General features: G+C 33.4%; 2 protein-coding genes across 6 annotated transcripts in view; both read right to left on the bottom strand.

Moving 5' to 3' along the window:
* The window catches only part of LOC119837597, a 48928-nt gene extending 48095 nt beyond the window's left edge, over positions 1–833 (bottom strand). Inside the window, exon 1 of the mRNA XM_038363248.1 lies at positions 657–833. The gene's annotated coding sequence lies outside the window, so the exon portion shown is untranslated. The remainder of the gene's footprint in view (positions 1–656) is intronic.
* A 19208-nt stretch (positions 834–20041) lies between these two features.
* Positions 20042–22035, bottom strand: part of LOC119837574 — a 76347-nt gene continuing 74353 nt past the window's right edge. For 3 of the 5 annotated variants that reach the window (XM_038363204.1, XM_038363205.1, XM_038363203.1), the window contains 2 exons: positions 21596–21745; positions 20042–20957 (listed from right to left, as the gene is read on the bottom strand). In XM_038363204.1, coding sequence (XP_038219132.1) covers positions 20800–20957; positions 21596–21745 — 308 coding nt within the window. In that variant the 3' untranslated portion in view covers positions 20042–20799. The remainder of the gene's footprint in view (positions 20958–21595; positions 21746–22035) is intronic. The other 2 variants (XM_038363206.1, XM_038363202.1) reach the window with 2 other exon arrangements.

Here is a 22035-nt window from a genome sequence, read left to right as displayed (position 1 = left end):
CCGAAAACGAGTGACGTCACTTTTAATTAAGAAAAATGTATAATGTATAATAGCATACAGGTATCAAATTTTACCAAACCGTACAGTATGTCATTATATCATTTTCATGTTACTGGTTTAATCATTTTCATTTTGTTTGTGTATTTTTATTTTCAACATCGCTAATCTAACACAAGGGCCTGTTGCACAATAACACAATAAATTTAACTAAATGTGAAGGACAATACAACAAACTGAATATAAAATAAATAATATAAATTATCGACGTATGAAGATAATATCTTGCAGCGTTTCTTTCGGGAACATCGCCACCTAAACCTTATCAAAACGTAAGGGTAGATCGTAAGAGCTTACTTGCCTATAGGTACAAGCGATCAATGAAACGGCCATCTGCCCCTTGTCCCCAGGGATAATAGTTTTACATGTGTAATAATTAAAGAAAACTTCGCGGCGCTCTTGCAGGTAATTAATCAATTTCAATCGAATATTTTTAAATTGAAAGTCCTTTTATTGTCAATTTAAAATTGAAATTAACAGAATTAATAACTTTTTCATTCATTATAATAGATATTCATTGAAATGTCTGTCTATATTTAAAACAATAAAAAGGATTGAATACGCAAATTTCTACGAAACACTTAAATACATTCACTCACCTGTTGTACGTAGCACACACACACGCAAGGGTCGAATCAGTCAGTTCAACAATATATTTTTACAAAAATCGAATTCCGTTCAACGTTCGCTACGTCAAAATTTCATTTCAGAACGCGAATGGTTTTAAAATTGTGTTCGAATTTCAAATTATTGTCATAACTCGCGCTCTCCGTCGCGGTTGGGGTGAGACTGAACACAGCGAGCTGAGCTCGCCCCGTCATCACGTACACGTAGGAGTTGCGAGTGGGTGTGCTGGAGCGAGAGGTGAATAGGCTTTTCCGTCGAACTGGAGTGAGACACCGAATCACGTAAGAGGGTACCGCTCACGTACATTTGAAGCAAGGAAGAATTTGTAGGCGGTGAAAATTTTGCTTTTGAATGGGCCTTTTCCAAATTTAAAGGCTTGTCACTGTGGTCCGTTTTGATATGAGATTTTTCGGAACCCGGATCTGGGCTAATTCTATCGGCAATTAATATTTTTACTTCACTATTTCGTTTCTTATCGTACTAGCTACATAATATCGTTTGTAGACATATTTTCTCTAGTGGTAATTTGAGATAAGGCCCTAGGGATTGAACCATGGAAAATGGTTGATTGCTTTTCTTTCATATAATTGAATTTATAAGGAATTTATGTCTCTTGTGATATATGTTTATGATAACTTAACATTAAATAATTCCAAAATTGATTTTGTCTTAAAAAATATATTTTACAGGAACGATTAAGCATACGACAATACACTAACTTTGAATTAAAATTGTAATGTTATGAACAGTTTGTTTCTAATATAATGCGATGACTGTTATTTGACTGACTGAATACTATAGATAATTTTTGTTATTTAAATAATTAATTATTCATAAAATCCAGCTCAATTTCACCAATCAATATATGGCAAGATAACCCTTTATATGGCTTTACGTATTTATGTGCCCAAAAAGTTACAACCTCCTTTAAAGAGCGCCATATTGAATTTATGGTGATGACGTCACATTATGTCGACCGCGTCCAACTATCATTTGTGATATTATCCTATCAAATGATGAATAAAACTTAGAATACCAAGGAAAGGCAGGAAAAATCCTTATATTATAAACTAATAGAAGCAGTTTAATAGATGTAATTATACATATAAATCATCCTCTTGAATCGCTCTATCTTATTAAAGAAAATTCCATCAAAATTCGTTTTTTTTTTTTTTTTTATGTCACTGTCGGCAATGGAGCTGGTGGGTCGCCTGATGATAAGCGATACCACCGCCCATGAACATTTATAGAGGCATAAGGTCCATTGCAGACCTTACGCCTCTACAAATGGATTGCCGACTGTTTGGGAAGGGATTAAGAAAGGATTGGCGAAAGGAATAAAGGAAAGGACTGGAAAGGGAAGGAAAAGGATATGGGCCTCTCGTTGCGTAATTTTAAAGATTTAAGCATACACAGGGACATAGGGACAGAGAAAGCGACTTTGTTTTATACTATGTAGTGAAGCGAACGTGTTTGTTGGTATTTTTTTTCACGTCGCAAGTGAGTGGTATTTTTATATGACTTTACTGGAGATAGTTAGGAATCTGAAATAAGCTACTTTTAGCATGGTGAAATACATTCCTATGCATATCCTTGTACTATACGCGCACACTTCACAATTGTATTTATAATAGTATATTCAAATTTCAAATTTATTTAGAAATTAAAAACTTTTTAACGGATTTTAAACGCGATTTATTCATTATATTATTTATTTTATCACTAACCCGACGTTTCGAACACTTTACAGCGAGCGTGGTCACGGGAGACGAGAATTTCTAAATGTGTAATACTCGCGTAAAATCAATTTTTTTTTATTCATTTATTTATTTTTTTATTCAGTATTTTCAGTATTTCGTTTTTCTTTATGCTTCAACCAGTAATTAAATGTTGTCTTATAAATATTACGTAACAGTGTTCGCTATGTGAACTGTCATACAATCGATACATATTAATATAGTGTCCTTAGGGAGGGAGTGGTACCTCCCAGATTTATAAAAGGGACCAAGTGACAAAAAAACGATCGAGTTCAAAACCTCCGTTTTTGGGAATGTCAATCAAAAAAAACGTTTGAATTAGAAAGAAAGAAAGAAAGAAAATACATTTATTTATATAAGGAAAAATAAAAAAATATAAAAAAATGATCTAATTTACAACACACTAAATAAACCTCATATAAACAGGAGATCCACTCAGTGTAAAAGAGTCTAAGCCCATTAAAGGAACTTAGACTCTCCACTGATTTTCAGTGGACACCACATTGACCCCCTGACAGTGGCAGCGTATAACAAAATATATATATATTAAAAAATAAGTACAGTAATATAAAATAATGCATAATTTAATATAAATACCCAATTTACAATAATTAAATATAAATATAAACGAATAGACAATACCAATACCAGTATGATACATAAATAAATAAATTAATAACTTCCTTTTCGGAACGTCGGGTAAAAATTAAGACGAATGAAGGAAAAACCTACGTGGAATTAAATCTATAATAAAAATAATCTCCTCATAAAGTTCAACCTACATACACTATTCAAGGATTCAAGGAATATTTCATATTTCTTTGTAAATCGAGGGAGAAAATCGTTTATGTATGAGAATAATTTAATGTTTTATGTATGTATGTTTTATTTTTTGTAAATTCAAATATTCGATTCAGAAATGATAAAAAAGTGTTTAAATATTACACAAAGTATCAAATAATCATTGTAACATACCTTTTTACTTGGGCTCACATACATGGTAATAGCGGGACTATACTTACAGTGTTTACTCAAAGGAAAATAGGCGTATGTCTTGTGATGGGAAACAGAATATGATGATAACGATGATGATGTAATAGCAAAATCTACAAAACTGATACGTCAGATATGATCAGACTTACAACAGTTTCCGGTGCTCTAATATATAATAACAAATATATATAATATAAAAACCTCAAATATTGCTCTCAAGATCCGAAAAATTAATAAGAATTTTAATTGACGAAAACTCAAACTATCCCATACTGTAAATCTCTTGTAAAAATAATCGTTCCGACATTAATAACTTGTCTATTTCAATAAGCTATAAATAGACATAGCAAATTAATTGGACAAAAAAATCTACAAAAATTTCGTAGGCATTCGGAGGGAATCTCATTGACTTGTAACTAGAGATACATTCGTGTTTAGCAAGGTTATAATTACAGCAGGATTAAATTAATTATCACTAAAACACTAAGTGCCAGGGAGGTTAATTTGATGAGTTAAATATAGACTGCCTGAGACAACCAAGTTAATATGTCGAACGTGATGATATACCCTTTCGTATAATAATGCCCTACAGCTTTTGATTCTTGAAAATGTCAGTTTCTCACGGTATTATCCTTTACCGATTGGTGATTTGGATATTGTGTAGATTTATGTGGGAGTCGAGCACGCTTCGGCACGAATTGGGCCAGCTCGCACCGGGGAAGTACCACACCCCCAAAGAAAACCGGCGAGATATAATAGCTTGTTATTGTGTTATGTACGGCGAGTGAGGAGGCCTATATCCTTTTCCTTATCCTTCCCAATTCTTTCCTTTATTACTCTCGTCAATCCCTTCTTATCCTTTCCTGATTTAAGGTCGGCAATCCATTTGTAGAGGCGTAAGGTCTGCAATTGGCCATATGCCTCTCCAAATGTTTATGGGCGGTAGTAGCGCTTACCATCAGGCGACCAACCAGCTCCATTGCCGACTGTGACTAAAAAAAGGTTGGAAATTAATGTTATGTATTTTTTTAAGAATAGACAACATTTGCTAACAAGGGGGAATAATAAACTAGACAATCGGCCTTCCGTGATCCCGCCTCAGCAAATCCAACACTAGTTTTAATAAATAATGTAATTTTTTAAACCTAGACGAAATTTCGACTCTTTTTTATTAGAGTAGGAAGCCTTAATTACTGAGCTACCGAGGCTCTGCTCGCTTTGATATGGGTTAAAAACAAAATAAGATAACATGGTTTCCTATTGGTAGACGAATTTTCCGAAACGTTCCGGTGGTTTCGGAGCTTCATAAACAAACAATTAAATATTTCCACTTAATAGTATTGATTTAGCAATGTATAAACCAAAAACGCAAATGCATAAAAGAAGAGCGATTTTCGATACAATAATTATGCTTGTCTAGATATAATTTATTAGCGTAGCGGAAAAAATGGCATTTTCATAAATACTTTTACTAATGAATCTTAACATTGAATTAATAATGAACTTTTGAACCTAATTTTATTGGAAACGTGGATCGTATAATATAAAGTTTTTAATAATAAATTAATAAGCAAGTTATTGAGATAAAATATTGATAACGTTCGAAGCATTTCATTCTGTATATTAATGGATATTTGTATATCCTTAATAGCATCTTCAAATCAATAAAGCTTGAAATATTTCTCAACATTTAAATCAGTACAGCAATTTTTCATTTATATTGTAACAAACAAAATACAACATAAAAATATATAATAAAACTAATACTTCTTTATAACAAAGGTTCTAAAGCAAATAATATTTTGAATAATTATAATGACAAATTAAATATATAAATCAACCTTCAAGTAAGTAATTTATAACTTAACATAATTCAAGTTAGTAAGCTATTATTTTTAAGCAATGCTGTCATAAAATTAAGTGCGAGCTGAATCTTTCAAGACATTTCACAACTAAGCATCATCCCACCACAGCTTCAATCAGTAAAAACCACATAAATATACTATCATAATATATCACATGTTACGTACAGTAAATAAATAAATAACTTAAATAGAAGATTACTTTAACATTTTGATAATCAGGCATAATTTTTGGATGTTAAAATAATAATCGTCGATTTCAACAGAGCCTTAACTTTAGCTATCATTGAATTCATAGTACCTCCCAACTTAAATTAAAAGCCAATAAAAATAATATCAAAGGATATTTTGATTGGCAAAGCTGTATCTACGTTTTATAAATGATAAAACTGTTTGAGTCTTGCTATGTTCAGTATATTTTTTTGTATTTAGGGGATTTAGCTGAAGCATTTTTTAGCATATACTAGCGGTCGACCACGGCTTCGCCCGTGGTACATAGCTTAAAGCCTTCCTCAATAAGTGGACTATTTAAAACTAAAAAAGAATTTTAAAAAACGGACCAGTAGTTCCTGAGATTAACTCTTCAACTTTATAATATTAGTATAGTATTTTCTTGTGTTTGATTTTACGCGAGTATTATACATTTAGAAATTAAAGAATTTTTAACGGATTTTAAACGCGATTTATTCATTATTTACCCGACGTTTCGAACACTTTACACCGAGCGTGGTCACAGATAGACCGCGAACCCGTATAAATCTGTTAAAAAGTCTCTAATTTCTAAAAATTAGTATAGATTACGCTTATCATCATTCATTACCTCAAAATAAATACGAAAAGTGTTACTTTGGTACTATACCTGGATTGAACGCACGCAACCATCGAGTGCGAGCTAAATGTCAAACCGTAGGAGTACAGTCATTAGATACCACAAAACGATTCACAGGGGCTTAAAAATATCGCCAAGTGCGTGATAACTGAGTTCTGTTCCGTATATTTTGGGAATCAAACAGAAATCAGAATGGAGCTTTTGAATATTAGTTTGAATATAATTGAACGTACTGAAATTTTACACAACTGTTATTAACAAAGTGAGGGTAGTTGGGTTGAATGTTCAATAAACAGCGTACGAAGCCCCGTTTCAAAGCAACTCGATGTTTTCTATAAAACATTATATACTAAGATTCTACATCTAAGTTCTCTTACAAGTTTTGACTGGAAATAGTGCTATATGACATAATTCATCTAAAATATATGAAAGCAAAAGCTACATCACACAAACGCTAATGTCGGATTATCGTAGTCAACACAAAAAGTACAAAGAGGAGAAGGATAATTCTTTTCTGCAAAAAACCGACGTTCCTGGGAGTAGGTGCAAGGTGTCAAAATGGGACTACCAAGAATCACGTGAGTCGGTTGAATACTCAGGGTATGTAAGTGACAGATTATAAAAATACATTCAAATTGAGAACTCATCAAGTAACAAAATATAAAAAATACAATCATATTGAGAACTCATCAAGCAACAAAATATAAAAAATACAATCATGTTGAGAACCCGTCAAGTAATAAAATATAAAAAATACAATCAAATTGAGAACTCATCGAGCAATAAAATATAAAAAATACAATCAAATTGGGAACTCATCAAGCAACAAAATATAAAAAATACAATCAAATTGAGAACTCATCAAGTAATAAAATATAAAAAATACAATCAAATTGAGAACTCATCGAGCAATAAAATATAAAAAATACAATCAAATTGAGAACTCATCGAGCAATAAAATATAAAAAATACAATCAAATTGAGAACTCATCAAGTAATAAAATATAAAAAATACAATCAAATTGAACCTTCGTTTTTGAGAACATCGTCGTCATCACCGAAAAATACATATCACATATTCTATACTAATACTAATTACTACTTACTAATAACAATTTTAAAGCTGAAGAGTTTATAGGTATATTTGTTTGTTTGAACGCACTAATCTCATAACTACTACTGGTTCGATTTGAGAAATTCTTTCAGTGTTCGATAGCCCATTTATTGAGGAAGGCTATAGGCTATATATATTCTAGCTTGCGTCTATATATGTTTTTCTTGCGCTAGTACGAGATATGTATTTATAAATTATACGCAATCAATTTAGATCATTTGCCTTTAATAAACAAACTTTACTGTTTGTCTGGCAATGCGTTACCCTTGCCTCGTATTAGTACAGAATCAAAAGGTGACTTCTAGGTTACATATTTTTACTGATAATTTTAATATTCATTAATTCATTGTAGTTAATTACTCCGTAGTTAAATGAACTTGGGCATTGTTTTTATCTACACTATAATAACAAAGAGCAAATCTTAATTTGTTTATAAACTGTAATTACATTGCATGGGCTTTATGGATTAAAAACTGAAATAAAGATATTAGGAAAAATGCTTATATGGTTTCCACCGTATACTTATATGGAGTATTGTACACTTTATCATGTAGGCGGATAAAACAATCTAAAACACTAATAGAAAACACTTAAATACTGTTTTAAACTATTTTTTCTTTTCCAGCGCAATTCATGTACAAGTAATTCAGTTAAATGCATTATTGAAGCAAAAATTCAACCATTTTCTGACTTCACTTACAGTAACATTGAGCACCAAACCAAATATTTGGGTCTCAAAAATTGCCAAAACTACTTTTTAAAATATGCAATAAATTTTACTCTATTTCTTTTATTAAAAGGTGGCAACCCTGGATACTGATTAGTAGAAAATACATATCCATATAAATATTACAAAGTTGAGGAGTTTGTTTGTTTGCTTGGTTCAACACGTTCATGTCAGGAATTACTGGAACCATTTCAAAATTTCTGTCACTGTTGGATTACATATCCATCGTGATCCTTGAGCGCGATGGGTTATTTATTTTAATATGTACCACGTTTATTTTAATAGATAGTTTGTTTTAATGTATGGGGCGAAGCCAGGGCCGCTAGTACAAATATATTTAGGGAAAAAACGGAACCCCAAATACGCCAAATAGGTACTCAAGTCCGTCGATATTGCAACTCTGCCGTCCCCCCCCACCACCTCGTCCGGAGGCGGTTAATTCGAAGCGATTCTGAATTTGAAATGAGTTAGTTATTTGAATAGCCTGAAATGAGAGACATAAATAATTGCTTACTAAGCACTTAATGCCCCGTTGCTACTTGAATTCTTTAGATGGGAAACGGGTGAAAGCCACGTCTACTCTAGACTCTAGAAGATTTAAGATTATCTATACAAATGTATAAAATTGGAGTGACTGTTTGTAATTTAAATAATCACTTAATGGAACTGTATATTCGGTACATATTCAAAATTTTTTCTCTCTGTCTGTTCGTTCTGACTAATCTTTGGAACGGTTGACGGATTTTGCTAGGACCTTTACATGCGATTTCTGATGTTATAAGGAGTAACATAGGCCACTTTTATAACTCCACGCTGAAGAAGTAGTGGTCACAGTTTTAAATGAGGTCTCTATGTTAGCATATATAATTTTGTGTATTGTATGTTGTGTGGATGTGATCCTTTCACGCAAGAAAGTCTGATCAGATCTTATTGAATTTTGACGTAAAGGAAGATTAAACAGACGTTTCTTTTATCTATGAAGAAGATACGTAAGAAATGGAAGAGATAAAATGATTTTTCAATTGCATATTAACCACATCACCAATGCTTGAAACGGTGAAGCAAAAAACGTGAGGAAACCGTCATGTCCAAGTATCAAATGTTATACGATATTTGACAGATCTCACTTGGCTAATGAGGTGGATTACGGACCGAGACTTCATGTAAGTCCCGAGACCCTGCAGCAGGAACATACGTGAGCTGATAAGTAAGTAATTAAGAGGATTAAACAATTATGCTGTGTTAAAGCACTTAGTTACGGAAATAGACGTTTTCATGTACATTAGAATCAAATAAACAGAATTTAATGTAAGATACATATCTGTATAATTAATTTTTATCAAATTAATATTAGAGACCTCTGTTTTAAGGATATAAGGAAATATTCGTTTAACGAAAATTAAACGAGTAATTTGATCTGTTAAAGCTATAAATAACGCCAGGGATTTCTAATTAAATTATTTAACGTGATGTGCTGACATATTAAATTGATATTAACACACATCTATATCGCAAATTTCATCTGAATGGGTACAGGACACTACCAGTGTGGGAGACGGTTCGGCATGAATTGTATCAGCTCGCACCGGGGAAGTACCGCACCCCCACAGAAGATCGGTGTGAAGTAGCATACTATTGTGTTTCGTTCAGTGAGTGAAAGAGCTGAAGGCCCAAATGCTATTCCTTACCCTTAGTCCATTGCTTATACCATAAAAATAGTATTTTGTGGATGAAGTAGCTCACCACCATCGAGCTGAGCCAATAATATGCATTATATATTTTTTTACGCCGTGTCCTTAATATGGACTTATCGACATAAAGGCTCTTCCACTTTTTTTTATGTCATAGCGGGCAACTGAGCTGGTGGTTCGCCTGATGGTAAACGATCACCACCGCCCATGAAGATTCGCAAAGGTAGTACCTCTGCGAATGCGCTGACGCCTTTATGGGGTAAGGGAAAAGGAAAGGGTTAACGACTGGAAAGAAGGAATGGACTGGGACGAGTGAGGAAAAGGAAACGGGCTTCCGGCTCCCCCACTCACCGTACGAAACACAGTGGCATGCCACTATTTCACGCCGGTTTTCTGTGGGGGTGTGGCACTTCCCCGGTGCGAGCTGGCCCAATTCGTGCCGAAGCGTGCTCGACTACCACATACAGGGTGTCCCAACACTGTGTCCCGGGACACTCGTTTTATATTAATATGAATATTTATCCTGCATGGCTGGTTCATGAATCGGTCAGGTACGCCACTTTATCATATTTTCAGAGATTACAAACAAACCTTTCAGATAACACAGATGCGGCATGTAGGCGTGTCAGTTAAAGGGATGGGGCTCCTTTATTGTGTTCTATTTTCAAATAACATTCCCGCTATTTCAGGATCGGAAATTGTAGGCTAAATATTTATTTATCAGTTACAAAACAGGGATTCTCCGAATAGCAATTTATTAGTAAATAGTTGATTTTCTAGTGGGTGGTCTAATTATTGCTGTGAGATTTATATAACGTATTGCTTTACTCGCGTAGTAAAAGAAAATATAGAAGCAGATTTCTGTTGTCAGAAATTATTTGGGTATTCTCCGCATAGTTTAGATTCAAGTGGGATTTTCGCAATTAAGACCTTTCTATATGCCCTTTCTCGGCTCAACTATTCTGTACCATATTTTCGACAGATAGACAGACAGACAGGCGGAGTTATATGTGCATTGGGCTTATTAATTTTCACAATGGCGCCTGTAGCCATGTTTGACTACTTTAATGTTTTTAGTAATAAACGCAAAATAATAATATAAATGTATCAATCAATAATTTACCAAGAGTTTTATCTATATAATTTGAAATAATTTATTACTCGAAAGCTCTTGGACTATATTCTCTGAGTATCTAAATTGATGTTAAGTATGCTATTCAACGCATTATAAAAGTAAATAATAAGAATATAATAAAACGATTTTCATATAAATGAGTAATTTTAGATGCTGTTCTGAGTGTAAAGTTAGAAAAGTTATCAATTGGAAAGGTCAGCTCTCTGTCAACAAGAGTTGTCAACATAATGCATTGCTGGTACTTGAGTTATGAATGTTTGTATAGTCAGAGAGACGGTGGCTGGTTGTTAATTTCAATTAATTTTTTTCACATCGAAATAAATTAGGCAATCTAAGCAATTGAGTATTGCTGATTAGTGGAAGTACTTGATTTTATATGAACGATTTGGGATATTTATGAATTCAAAACGCAATGTGCGTGATGCGTAAGTTAAATCATTTTCGAAATAAATTAAATTTGAAACTTAAATATACATGTTTCTTCTCTCTAGCATATACAATACTAGCTAACCCACGCGGCTTCGACCGCGTGAACCTTGTCGAAAAAGATACTCAACATATTTAATACAATGCCCCGTGGTTTCACCCGCGTAATTCCGTATCCAGTAGAAATATCGGGATAAAAAGTTGCCTATATGCTATTCCAGTTGTCCAGCTGTCTACGTGCCAAATTTCATTGCAATCGGTTCAGTAGTTTTTTAGTTTTTACGTGAAAAGCAACAAACACACACATCCTTACAAACTTTCGCATTTATAATATTAGAAGGATAATGCATCATTGCATTTCCCTATATAAAAGCTTTGTTTAGCTTTACAGCACTGTACATAGATTAATAAATTCACGGTCTCCTAAATTGCATTATAATTATAATTGTAAGAGATGTTTTTTAAATAAAAAAAAATATGATACACCAAAATTATAAATGTGAAAGTTTGTTTGTTTGGATGTTTGTCCGTCAATCACGCTGAAACAAATGAACGGATTTTAATGAAAATTGGTATACATACAGGATTTGAGCTGGCTCGGGTGATAGGATACTGTTTATCCCGATTAAATGCTTCCTTAGGATAAAGCAGTTATGTTTATATTGGGGCGGAGCCGGGACGAGTGTCTAGTAATCAATATATATAAAAGTATCATCAGCTCTTAAGCTATGGTCTTCCAATAGAAGTCGATATTCTTCTCTATAAATAGCTCATTAAATTGTGAGATAACCATTGACTCACTTAAACTGGATTTATATAGAAACTTTTGGTTTTTCGTATGTTTGTAACGTTTTCATGCAAAACCACAAGTACGATTTCAAACAACATTCTTTCATCACTTGAAATCTAACTGCACTAAGTGGCACAGTCCGCGTATGTACCACGGGCGAAGTCGGGGCGAACATGTAGTCAATATACACACAACGTGCACGTGCTTAAAGTGAGTCTTAAGTATAATATATAGGCAAAAAATTAATGTTCAAAAATAGCTAATATAAATAATAATTTGTGTTCACAAAAATCGCTACTTCTCTTCTCTATCTCTATCAAGAGGATTAGATTTATTGCACTATTTTTAGTGTTCCGTACTGAGACTTCGCTGTCCTTCTGTCTGTCTGTCCGTTTATCCGTCTGTCTGTCACCAGGCCATTTAAGCGAAACCTATCGTGAGTCCTACACACTCTTGACTGATTTTCTTTATCTAATCTACTTAGTATTCAGACCTAGAGATGAAATAAATATTAAAAAAAAACAAGCATACATCTAAGCAGTCTATCATTGAATATAAATACATATAATTTTATATAGACAGGACCGCGTGTTGGTTCTAGCCAGAATAAATCTAGCCACGAGAGCCGTTTCACTAACACTAAAAAGAAAATAGTGGGCCTATTATCACAAGTCTGTTTTTAAGATAAGCAAAATGCCCAACATTGATATCAAAAATGCTTTGCTGTAAGATCATCTAGTGATACCTTCGTTAAATCTTAAAAACTGGTTTTTGATGACGATAGCTTCACTAACTATAGTTATATGGTCACATATGCCGTTGTTTCTCTCGCCGCTTCGAATAACCTCCGAACTCATAGGTATACTCGAAGATATCTCCATCTATCAAGAACATCTGGTGGAAGTTAGCTTGATGGAGTGTTACTTTGATCGAGCGATGACAAATTAATTATTTTTTCTGGAAACATCAGGATTTCGACTAGTAAGGTCGATAAATTTAGACTATAAATAAGATTAGGATACTTTTATTCTATAAATAGAGTTTTTGGCGGCGGCTTCGAGAGAAATTAATGCAAATACAATAGCAAATAAATCCTTACTTAATAATAAAAATGTGAAAGTAACTCTACACTACCACTGAACTATAGTTCGTGGCTTGAGAAAGGAACATAGATTTTATCCAGAATATCCCAGGGACACGAGAGCTATATAGGAAAAACCTCGGACTGTCCGTTGCTTTGGCTAGGCAAACAAAGCCGCGGGCGATAAGCTAGTAACCAATATAATTTTCATGCTATCTCTTACCTCCTATTTATTGGAATAGAAGGCGGCTCCACCTCTGCTCTGATACAAATTATGTTCGCATTTTAATATCAGCATAATTTATATAATAAAATCTGCAATAGCTAGAGAGATTATATGAGAATATAATGTTAAATTAAAAGGTAGGAGTTTTCCAGAACTGCATGTTACACAGATTTATCTAGAAAATAACTACTTCATATCAATTCTGCGAAGTTATATTAATATTTGCAGTAGCATTTACAAGTATTAGAGAATATATTTAAAAATCAAGATTTTCCATGAATTGTTTATTATTCTCTGCATACAAAAAATTGAAGTTTTTTATTACGTATGATTACATAACTCGTAATCTAAATAAACATTATAAACAGGAAACATTTGTGATTACAACCGATTTCAAAAAAGAAGGGTATTAATGGCTTTGTTACATCAGAATTCGAGTAGGATTCGATTTGAATTCTTCTACTATCTAGTGCCTCTCGAGTGACAGTTTGAAGGCAGTTTAGTTTTTGATAAGAATAGTGATTTTATACATATTTCCAATATGATTTCAAAAACTCTCTCACTATAGAAATATGCATTTACTGAGTGATACAGGTTGTAGTACCATTGACGAAGCCGAAGTGGGCTTATTATATATATTTTTATGTGGTAGCTGGCTAAGGTGCTAGTGGGTTGCCTGATGGTAGCGACCAGCACCGCCCATAAACATTTGCAGAGGCACAGGGCTCTAGCCTAGCCTAGCTCTAGCCAATGGTACCAGCTTTATTGAATAAGAGGATAAGGAAAGGATTGATAGAGGGAATGAGGAAAGGACTAGGATGTGTTTGACTCAAAGAAGAAAATTCAAACAAACAGAAAGTATACTAGAAAGTAATCATCCTTTATTAACAATATTCTGATAATGTCCAACTCTAAAAAGTCCGATTGAATAAATAATTGATTCACTTTATAAAACGCTTCTTTAAAAATGACATTGTTTCTATGTCAATGACATAAATGAACAAAGATGGCTGACTAGATTTGAATGGAAACAAAGAAAAAGATTTGGTTTACGTAGCTAAAAGCTAGCAAACCTTTAAATATTAGCATCGTATATAAGCCAGTTTAATTAAGAATCTTAATAACCTTGGGGATTCTAAAAATGTCTCCACCATTATATATCTTAGCGTTCTTTCAAACGTTTACCAAATTATATGGTTATTTTACCCCAAAAATTTATCTATCCAGTGTTCATTCTATCAAACGTACAAACTACGTTATTGTCAAATTATTTTCCATGTCCTCTCAACCAAAGCTGATATTCAGAGATACTTAATTCAAAATAGAATTGGGATAGCCGCCTACGTTTATATTATAAAACTTTAGTAGTATTACAATTCACTAGTTGCGCTATGAATGGTCCATTCAATACTTGGGTGTTTATTGCGCGTGCGCGACATCGATCCGCGGGGGCGGGGGCGAGGGTGTGAGGGGGCTGGGGGCGGCCACTGGTTGAGGTTTTGGGTGATTTTTGTAGTTTTGTTTCAGATTGTTGGTTTGGTGGTAGATTATGATGGATGCAAGTCGGTTGTGTCTATGATACATGGCATGCATATCTAATTAATCAACAAAATTGCAACCAAATGGGTTTAGTGGTTTGTGAGGAATCGTATTAATTCATTATATGGAAAGATGGTGTAGACAATCCTATAAAATTTCCTGATAATAAAAAATAAATGGATATACATATACACACGAAGTTATTTCTATACCTATTGGAGATTAATCTATCAACAAAAAATAAATAAGCGTTTAAATAGGTATCTTATATTACAAAATTTATACATTAAAATCTTTGTTAAACATCTTGGCCAGCGTGGCAGATTACGGCCTGAATCCTAATAGGAAGCCCATGCTGATGATGATGATGAAACGTCACTTGCCATCAAAGACGATGGAATAGTTGTCAAGTATACAGAATGATTTTATGTTCAAATAAAGATAAGAATGTTATACGACGTAAACGACACATAAAGATTATAAAACGCAAGCAAGTACATATGAGTAATTATAAAATATATTTTTAACTCTATTCTGGTTAAACTGTACGTACTTAATCAATCAACACAAAATTTGCAAAACGGATTTTCGAAAAATTTAACAGTGACAGGGGCACTTGGGAATTTCATACAGAGATAGAATATTATAGTCTCCCCGTGACCACAATCGCTGAAAAGTGTTCGAAACGTCGGGTTAATAATATAATGAATAAATCGCGTTTAAAATCCGTTAAAATTTTTTAATTTCTAAATGTATAATACTCGCGTAAAATCAAACACAAGAAAATATTAGATTATTACTGTTTACCCGGGTACCATATGAGCGAAACCGCGGGGTACAGCTAGTAAGCTGAAGAGACAGTTTATTTAAAGGCGTTAAGTTCGGAAAATAGTGCGAAACAAAGTCGCTTTCCGCCCTCTGCGTCTGTATCCTTATATCTCTAAAATGCTACAGATTTTGACGGTTTTTCAATAGATAGTAACTCAAAGAAAGATTTATACGTAAGTATCATTGTAAACATGCGAAGCCAAGTAGTCCAGTAATAAATAAATTATTATATCAGTGATCAGTGGCAAAGCCCCGTGACAGCTACGATTTTGGTCTGAATATACAGGTATAGCGAGTTTGACATATGCACAGATTTCTATTTAGTATATCAATTTTGGCCTAAAATTTGGGGGCGCGCTAAAAATAGAATGAATTTACGTACTAGCTCTGTTAGCGGGTTTGCCTGTTCTGGAATCAATGTACTAGGGAAATAGGTTGTGAGTCCAATTTGTTATAATATGACCGTCGTGGTACAGTGTTTGCATAAGGGATACAGATGGGTTATGGGTTCGATGCCTTATGGCGACTTAATTAATTTATCGGTTTTAACTTATTCAATTATTTCGCCTTAGAGTATGTTATTTCAAAACAACTATGGATGCAGTGTTTTCATAAAATATCAATTAAAATAGCTGAAGATTTTGTATGTTTGTTTCTTATTTCACTTTAGAGTTTATATGTTAAGTAGTTTTTGTGACTAACATTGTTTAACTAGCTATAAGAGAAGTCACTATACTATCCCTATATTTCATGTAGTGATAAGTTTGATTGGAGAGATAATAAAAGGAATTATTAAGTACCAAATGCGCTCCGCAGCTATATCCCCTTAGAATAATATATAAGTCTATAACTCCTTAGAATATCGGGATAAATAGTTGCCTATGTGTTATTCCAGTTGTCCAGCTGTCTACGTACGAAATTTCATGGCAATTGGTTTAGTAGTTTTTGCGTGAAAGAGTAACAAACATCTTCACACGATATTTACAAACTTTCGCGTTTATAATATTAGTCGAATGGATGGATGTATGGATGTTTGTTACTATTAACGCAAATATAGCTCATCGTATCTATATGAAATTTGTTACAGAGATAGATTATAATCTGGATTAGCACATAGGCTACTTTTTACCCGGGGACCTCAATTTAATTTATTTGTTCTATGAAAATAAAAAAGTAACTCTATCTATCCGTCTGTCTGTATGATACTTAAAACCCCGGAACTGTCTATCACTTACTTTGACTACGCGTGTGAAACCGCGGGCGAAAGGCTAGTACTCTATGTATATATAGTCTTTATTCGTTACAGCTGACCCGGAAAATGTTTTTCTGTCAGCCCTTATCACTTAGGGGTATAAAAATAGTTTTCGACCCATTCTCAGACCTATCGAATATGTAAAGAAAAATAATTCCGAATAAAAAAATCTTGTAATAAGACCAAGTGTGCGTTGGAAGCATTTCTATTGTAGCAAGTGAGTAATTAATTTATTCAGTCCCTATTAAAGGAATGTATAACTTGATACCTAGTAAGCTAACCTAACAACATCCAATAGTAATCATATTAATATCCGATATAAATCTTTTATTTTTAAATAACTAACTTACTGCGCCATCTCGTGAAGCTAAAAAGAAAACAAGTAAAACATATAATATTGCAATACCTTTTTTTTTATGTCACTGTCGGCAATGGAGCTGGTGGGACGGCTGATGATAAGCGCTACCACCGCCCATGGACATTTGTAGAGGCGTAAGGACGATTGCAAACCTTACGCCTCTACAAATGGATGCCGACTTTAAATTGGAAAGGGATTAAGAAAGGATTAGGATAAAGGAATAAAGGAAAGGACTGGGAAGAGGAAGGAAAAGGATATGGGCCTTCGGCTCCCCCACTCACCGAACGAAACACAGCAGAATGCTATTTCACGCCGGTCTTCTGTGGGGGTTCGGTACTTCCCCGGTGCGAGCTGGCCCAATTCGTGCCGAAGCGTGCTCAGAAGCTGAGAGAGAGCAGACCACGACGCGTTGACACGTCGCTTAAAGTGCATTTTCGGTCTTTGATCGTAACAGATATACTTTTTGTTACATTGAGGTACAACAATCTTATCAGGGATTGTCCTGTCTCAATCATCATCTCAAATATACTAGCTATTCCCGCGGATTCACTCGCGTAAGTCCGTATCCCGTAGGAATATCGGGATAAAAAGTTGCCTATATGTTATTCCAGTTGTCCAGCTATCTATGTACCAAATTTCATTGCAATCGGTTCAGCAGTTTTTGCGTGAAACAGCAACAAACACACACATCCTTACACAACTTTCGCATTTATAATATTAGTAGGATTAGTAGGATGAGTAGGAGGATAGTAGCATATTTACATAACATGGTCTGGTACTCGTACATAACTAATATATTCTTTAATTAGGTATCATTCAAAGTTTTGTTTTTAACGATAGAATTGACTACTCACTAGCTCATACACAGAAAATACCTAAGGAAATTATTCAATCCTGACATGTCAAATTAGGTTTGTAAGTGACACTGATTGACAGAAACAGCTAAATTCTCTTACTCTCCATAAACAGAGCATACGTTAAGAAATTATATAATAATTTAATCCTGGCGATCCTAATCAGGATAATTAGATAAACTCAAGAAATTATTGTATCGTCACCGATCCTAGATGTAAAAAGTTTTAATTTAATCTGTCCGTTTAACTGGGTCCAAATAGAGTCTAAAGGAATCGGTTTTATACAAACATGCACGTGGAGCTAATAAAAGCGTTTATCATATAAATTAAAAAGAAAGACAAAAAATGCGATGTGTGTGTGTGTGTGTGTGTGTGTGTGTGTGTGTGTGTGTGTAGATAAACTATTTTAAACTGATTCCCTTTTATATCACTGATATGTCTAATGTATTCTAACAAATCATCATCATCATTCATCTTAAAATGTATATAAAGAAAAAGTGAAGTCCCGTGTCCTCTAGTGGGGTATGGGGCACATGATGTACATCATACAGTTTCACTGATCACTTTAGGGACAAGTAAGTGATCAGCCTTCTGTGTCCTGCCAGACCGAGACATTTTTTTTTGTGCGTCCCCACCGGGAATTGAACCCAGGACCCCTCGGTTCTTCGCTCATGCGTTAACCACTATACCAAGGAGGCGATCAAAAAATTGTATATAGCAATTGTAACATTGAAAAAACGAGGATTATTTTATGTTTATGTGTGTAATAAGCGAAAAATGAGTTACTGTTTTTGATTTGTGAAATAGCTACTGATTTGTAATTACATTCAGGCTTGTAAATGGTTTGTAAGGGTTAATAAAACAACCAAATTTTTTTCATATTCTCATTTAATATCTAGAACTCATGAGGTAAAGAACACTAAGCTATTACCAATCCAATAATCTCAAACTGATAAAATTCGTAATCATTCAGAATAATATTTAAAAATATCCATATTAATAATTTTTGTACGTCATTTTCAATATTGAAATATCAAAACACTCCACTTACTTCGAATACTGTAATACGAAAAAAAAAATTAATTTAATTACGATTAATTTATGCTAAATTAAGTTAAATAATTGAGTATACACTTAAAGATAATAAAAGGTTTGTGAAAGACAAAAAATAGAACGGAGAGCGTAAAATTAAATAACGTAACAAAATAACAACCAATAAATTGCATGAATATGACAATAAATTAAATAAAAAAAATTGTTTTTATCTTTTTTTCATAGATATTTCAGCGATCAGTGTGATAAAGTACAAAAATACAACTGCTTGAAACACTGTATATGCATCATGTAAATACGTTTTTGATCTGATCGCAATTAGATTGAAAAATATTGAAAAAATGATTTCTATTAATCAAAACGGATGACATGGTCTAGAAGAAAACGCAATACTTAATTATATAGTAACTTCTGATGACTAAAAATATGGCACGGCCTTAACAAAAGAATAAGAGAAAGAGTTAGGAACAGAGAAGGACTTAAATGTAAAAAAAAAAATACTGCTTTTAAACTAGGTTTAGGAAGTGTTTGGTCTGAAGGCGCAAGGACCTCTAAGACTAAGGAATGGCCGGGATTCAGGAATGCAAAGGTGTGAAATTTTATCTAATACTGATTTTATTACAGTTTTTTTAACACTAAATGATTATGGCATTACTTGGCTAGGTACCTCATGGATCACAATTAGCACTCTTCACATTTTTTATACATTTTATATACCAATAATAACAATCGCTAACATATTTTTTTGTCATATATAATCTAATCTTATTTACAAAGTTTATAAAATTGACCATTTTCTCTTTTAAATATGATTCTTTATATAATTCCTTTTCGTTTATAATTTGCGATGGTTGTAGTTTGATTTTTTGTATTTTTTATCAGAAATAAAAATGAATAAATGTTTGTGATTACTTTTTGTTATTTTTTGTAATTTTTTTAGAAAAAACACAAAAAGAAACTACAATCCACCCGATTCTACGTATTGTCACATTTCGAGGCACAAAATGGCGTTTCAAACCCAATAATTATTGCCTTCGTTACAAAATTTTTAGGAGACCTAAATTAATAATACTATTCGTAAAAATGTCTTTTCTCGGGGTCGTAATAAATATAAATATTCTATAACTAACAACTACAATTGGTCAGGTTTTAGGAAAATTACAGTTTCACTTTGACACTTTGATACTTTGTATAAAATGCGAATGTTCAAAGAGACTTTGCGCTACATTATAATTGAAATTCAATCAAAGTCTTATAGTTTTTGGCACATTGCCGTATTTTACAAAATCGTTCAGAAACTATGTTGCGACTAAGGCACAATTCCGAGGGACTACACGCGGACTGGATAATTTTGTGTTTGTTATATACACAGTATATGAATATTAACTAAATATCTATACTCAAAACAGTGTCGTAAGTCACTATGTATACAGTAACATACAGACATCGTTTTTGACATAAAGCGTCCCTAAATTATTTTATACGCGGGACGTTTATCGTAAATAAAAAATCATCAACCACTGGGATATTCACAAACTGACCCTAGTGTGTCTTGAAGTTATAGTGTAAAAGTCAAAGTAACACGTAGGAGTGCAGTGGGTCAGTTAATAGCACTAGTGGAGGGTCCAAGGTTCGCTTCCTGGTGTTTGTACTTGTGTGACGTCATTTGGGAGAGGCCTAGAACGGCGAAGCCGCACTGCAGGCAATGGTAGTGGGTCTGTTTCTTGCTGTGAATACATTGCGGCTCGTAGCCACATCCTGGGAAATGGAAATAATTTATTTATTAGAGATATTAAAACATAGATGAAGGTAGTTAAATATATTCAGTGGAGCCTATTAAAAAAGTTGTTTCTAATTTCAACTAACTCCTGAAACACAGCGAAAGCTATATTAGGAGTCTGGGTTTCATGTTCTATGTGATTTATAATTTGTTCAATAAATTATTTTTTATTTATTTTTTTATTTTATTTTTTTTATTTATTCACTGTGTTGAGATAATAAGACCTCATGTCTTAAGAGTTGACAACAAAAAGCAAATATAAATAAAGAAGAGAAGAAGAGAACTATGTCGAAAACGATAAAATTAAAAATAGATGTGCTGCTATAATTCATATCGTTATAAAAGTAAAACTGTATCACTGTTATTGAATAATTTTTTTATTGAAATATTTATTTATTCAAAATGACTTCTCCCAAAAGCACATTTGAATCATCATAACACAATTCTAACATTTACCACAGGTTCGGAAATTTCTACATAAAAGAGCCCACAAGAAACTATGTACTCTTTCAAAATAATGTCAATATAACATTTTAATTCTACTTGAGGTCTATAAGAATGTCAGTTTGAGGCGTTTTCAAAATTAAATAAATTGTCAAAAAATAATCACCCATACCTTTACTCGGCGGGAACTTCTCGAAGCCAGCCGCCTGTATGGAGTCCAGCTTCTGATGCTGGCGCCTGTGCGCCACCACCTTGTTGGTGTCGGTGCAAGTGAACTCGCACTTGAGGCAGTGGAAGTGGGACGCCTTGTTCTGCCCTGTACCTGGCAACGCCACGTGATGGATTATTTGTTTAATGTTAAGGTTTAGGGGCGGAGGGGGGGAAAGGGCAAGAAAATATATACTTTTTCGAATGTTTATGATTTTTCTAGAAACTATCATTATTCAAACTGTACACAAACTAAAAAACGTATAAAAAAGTTCCGAAAGACATTCAAATGATAAAAAAAAAAACATTTTTTGTATTTTTTTACACAGTAACTTCTTGATATTTCAACTGATTGACGTGATTATTTTATATGATAGGACAAACTTAATTAATATTGTATAAAAA

Source organism: Zerene cesonia, chromosome 28 (genome assembly GCF_012273895.1).
Source record: "Zerene cesonia ecotype Mississippi chromosome 28, Zerene_cesonia_1.1, whole genome shotgun sequence".
Taxonomy (NCBI): Eukaryota; Metazoa; Arthropoda; class Insecta; order Lepidoptera; family Pieridae; genus Zerene; species Zerene cesonia.
The sequence above is the reverse complement of the archived record's forward strand: the minus strand, read 5'-3'. Positions and strand labels throughout refer to the sequence as shown.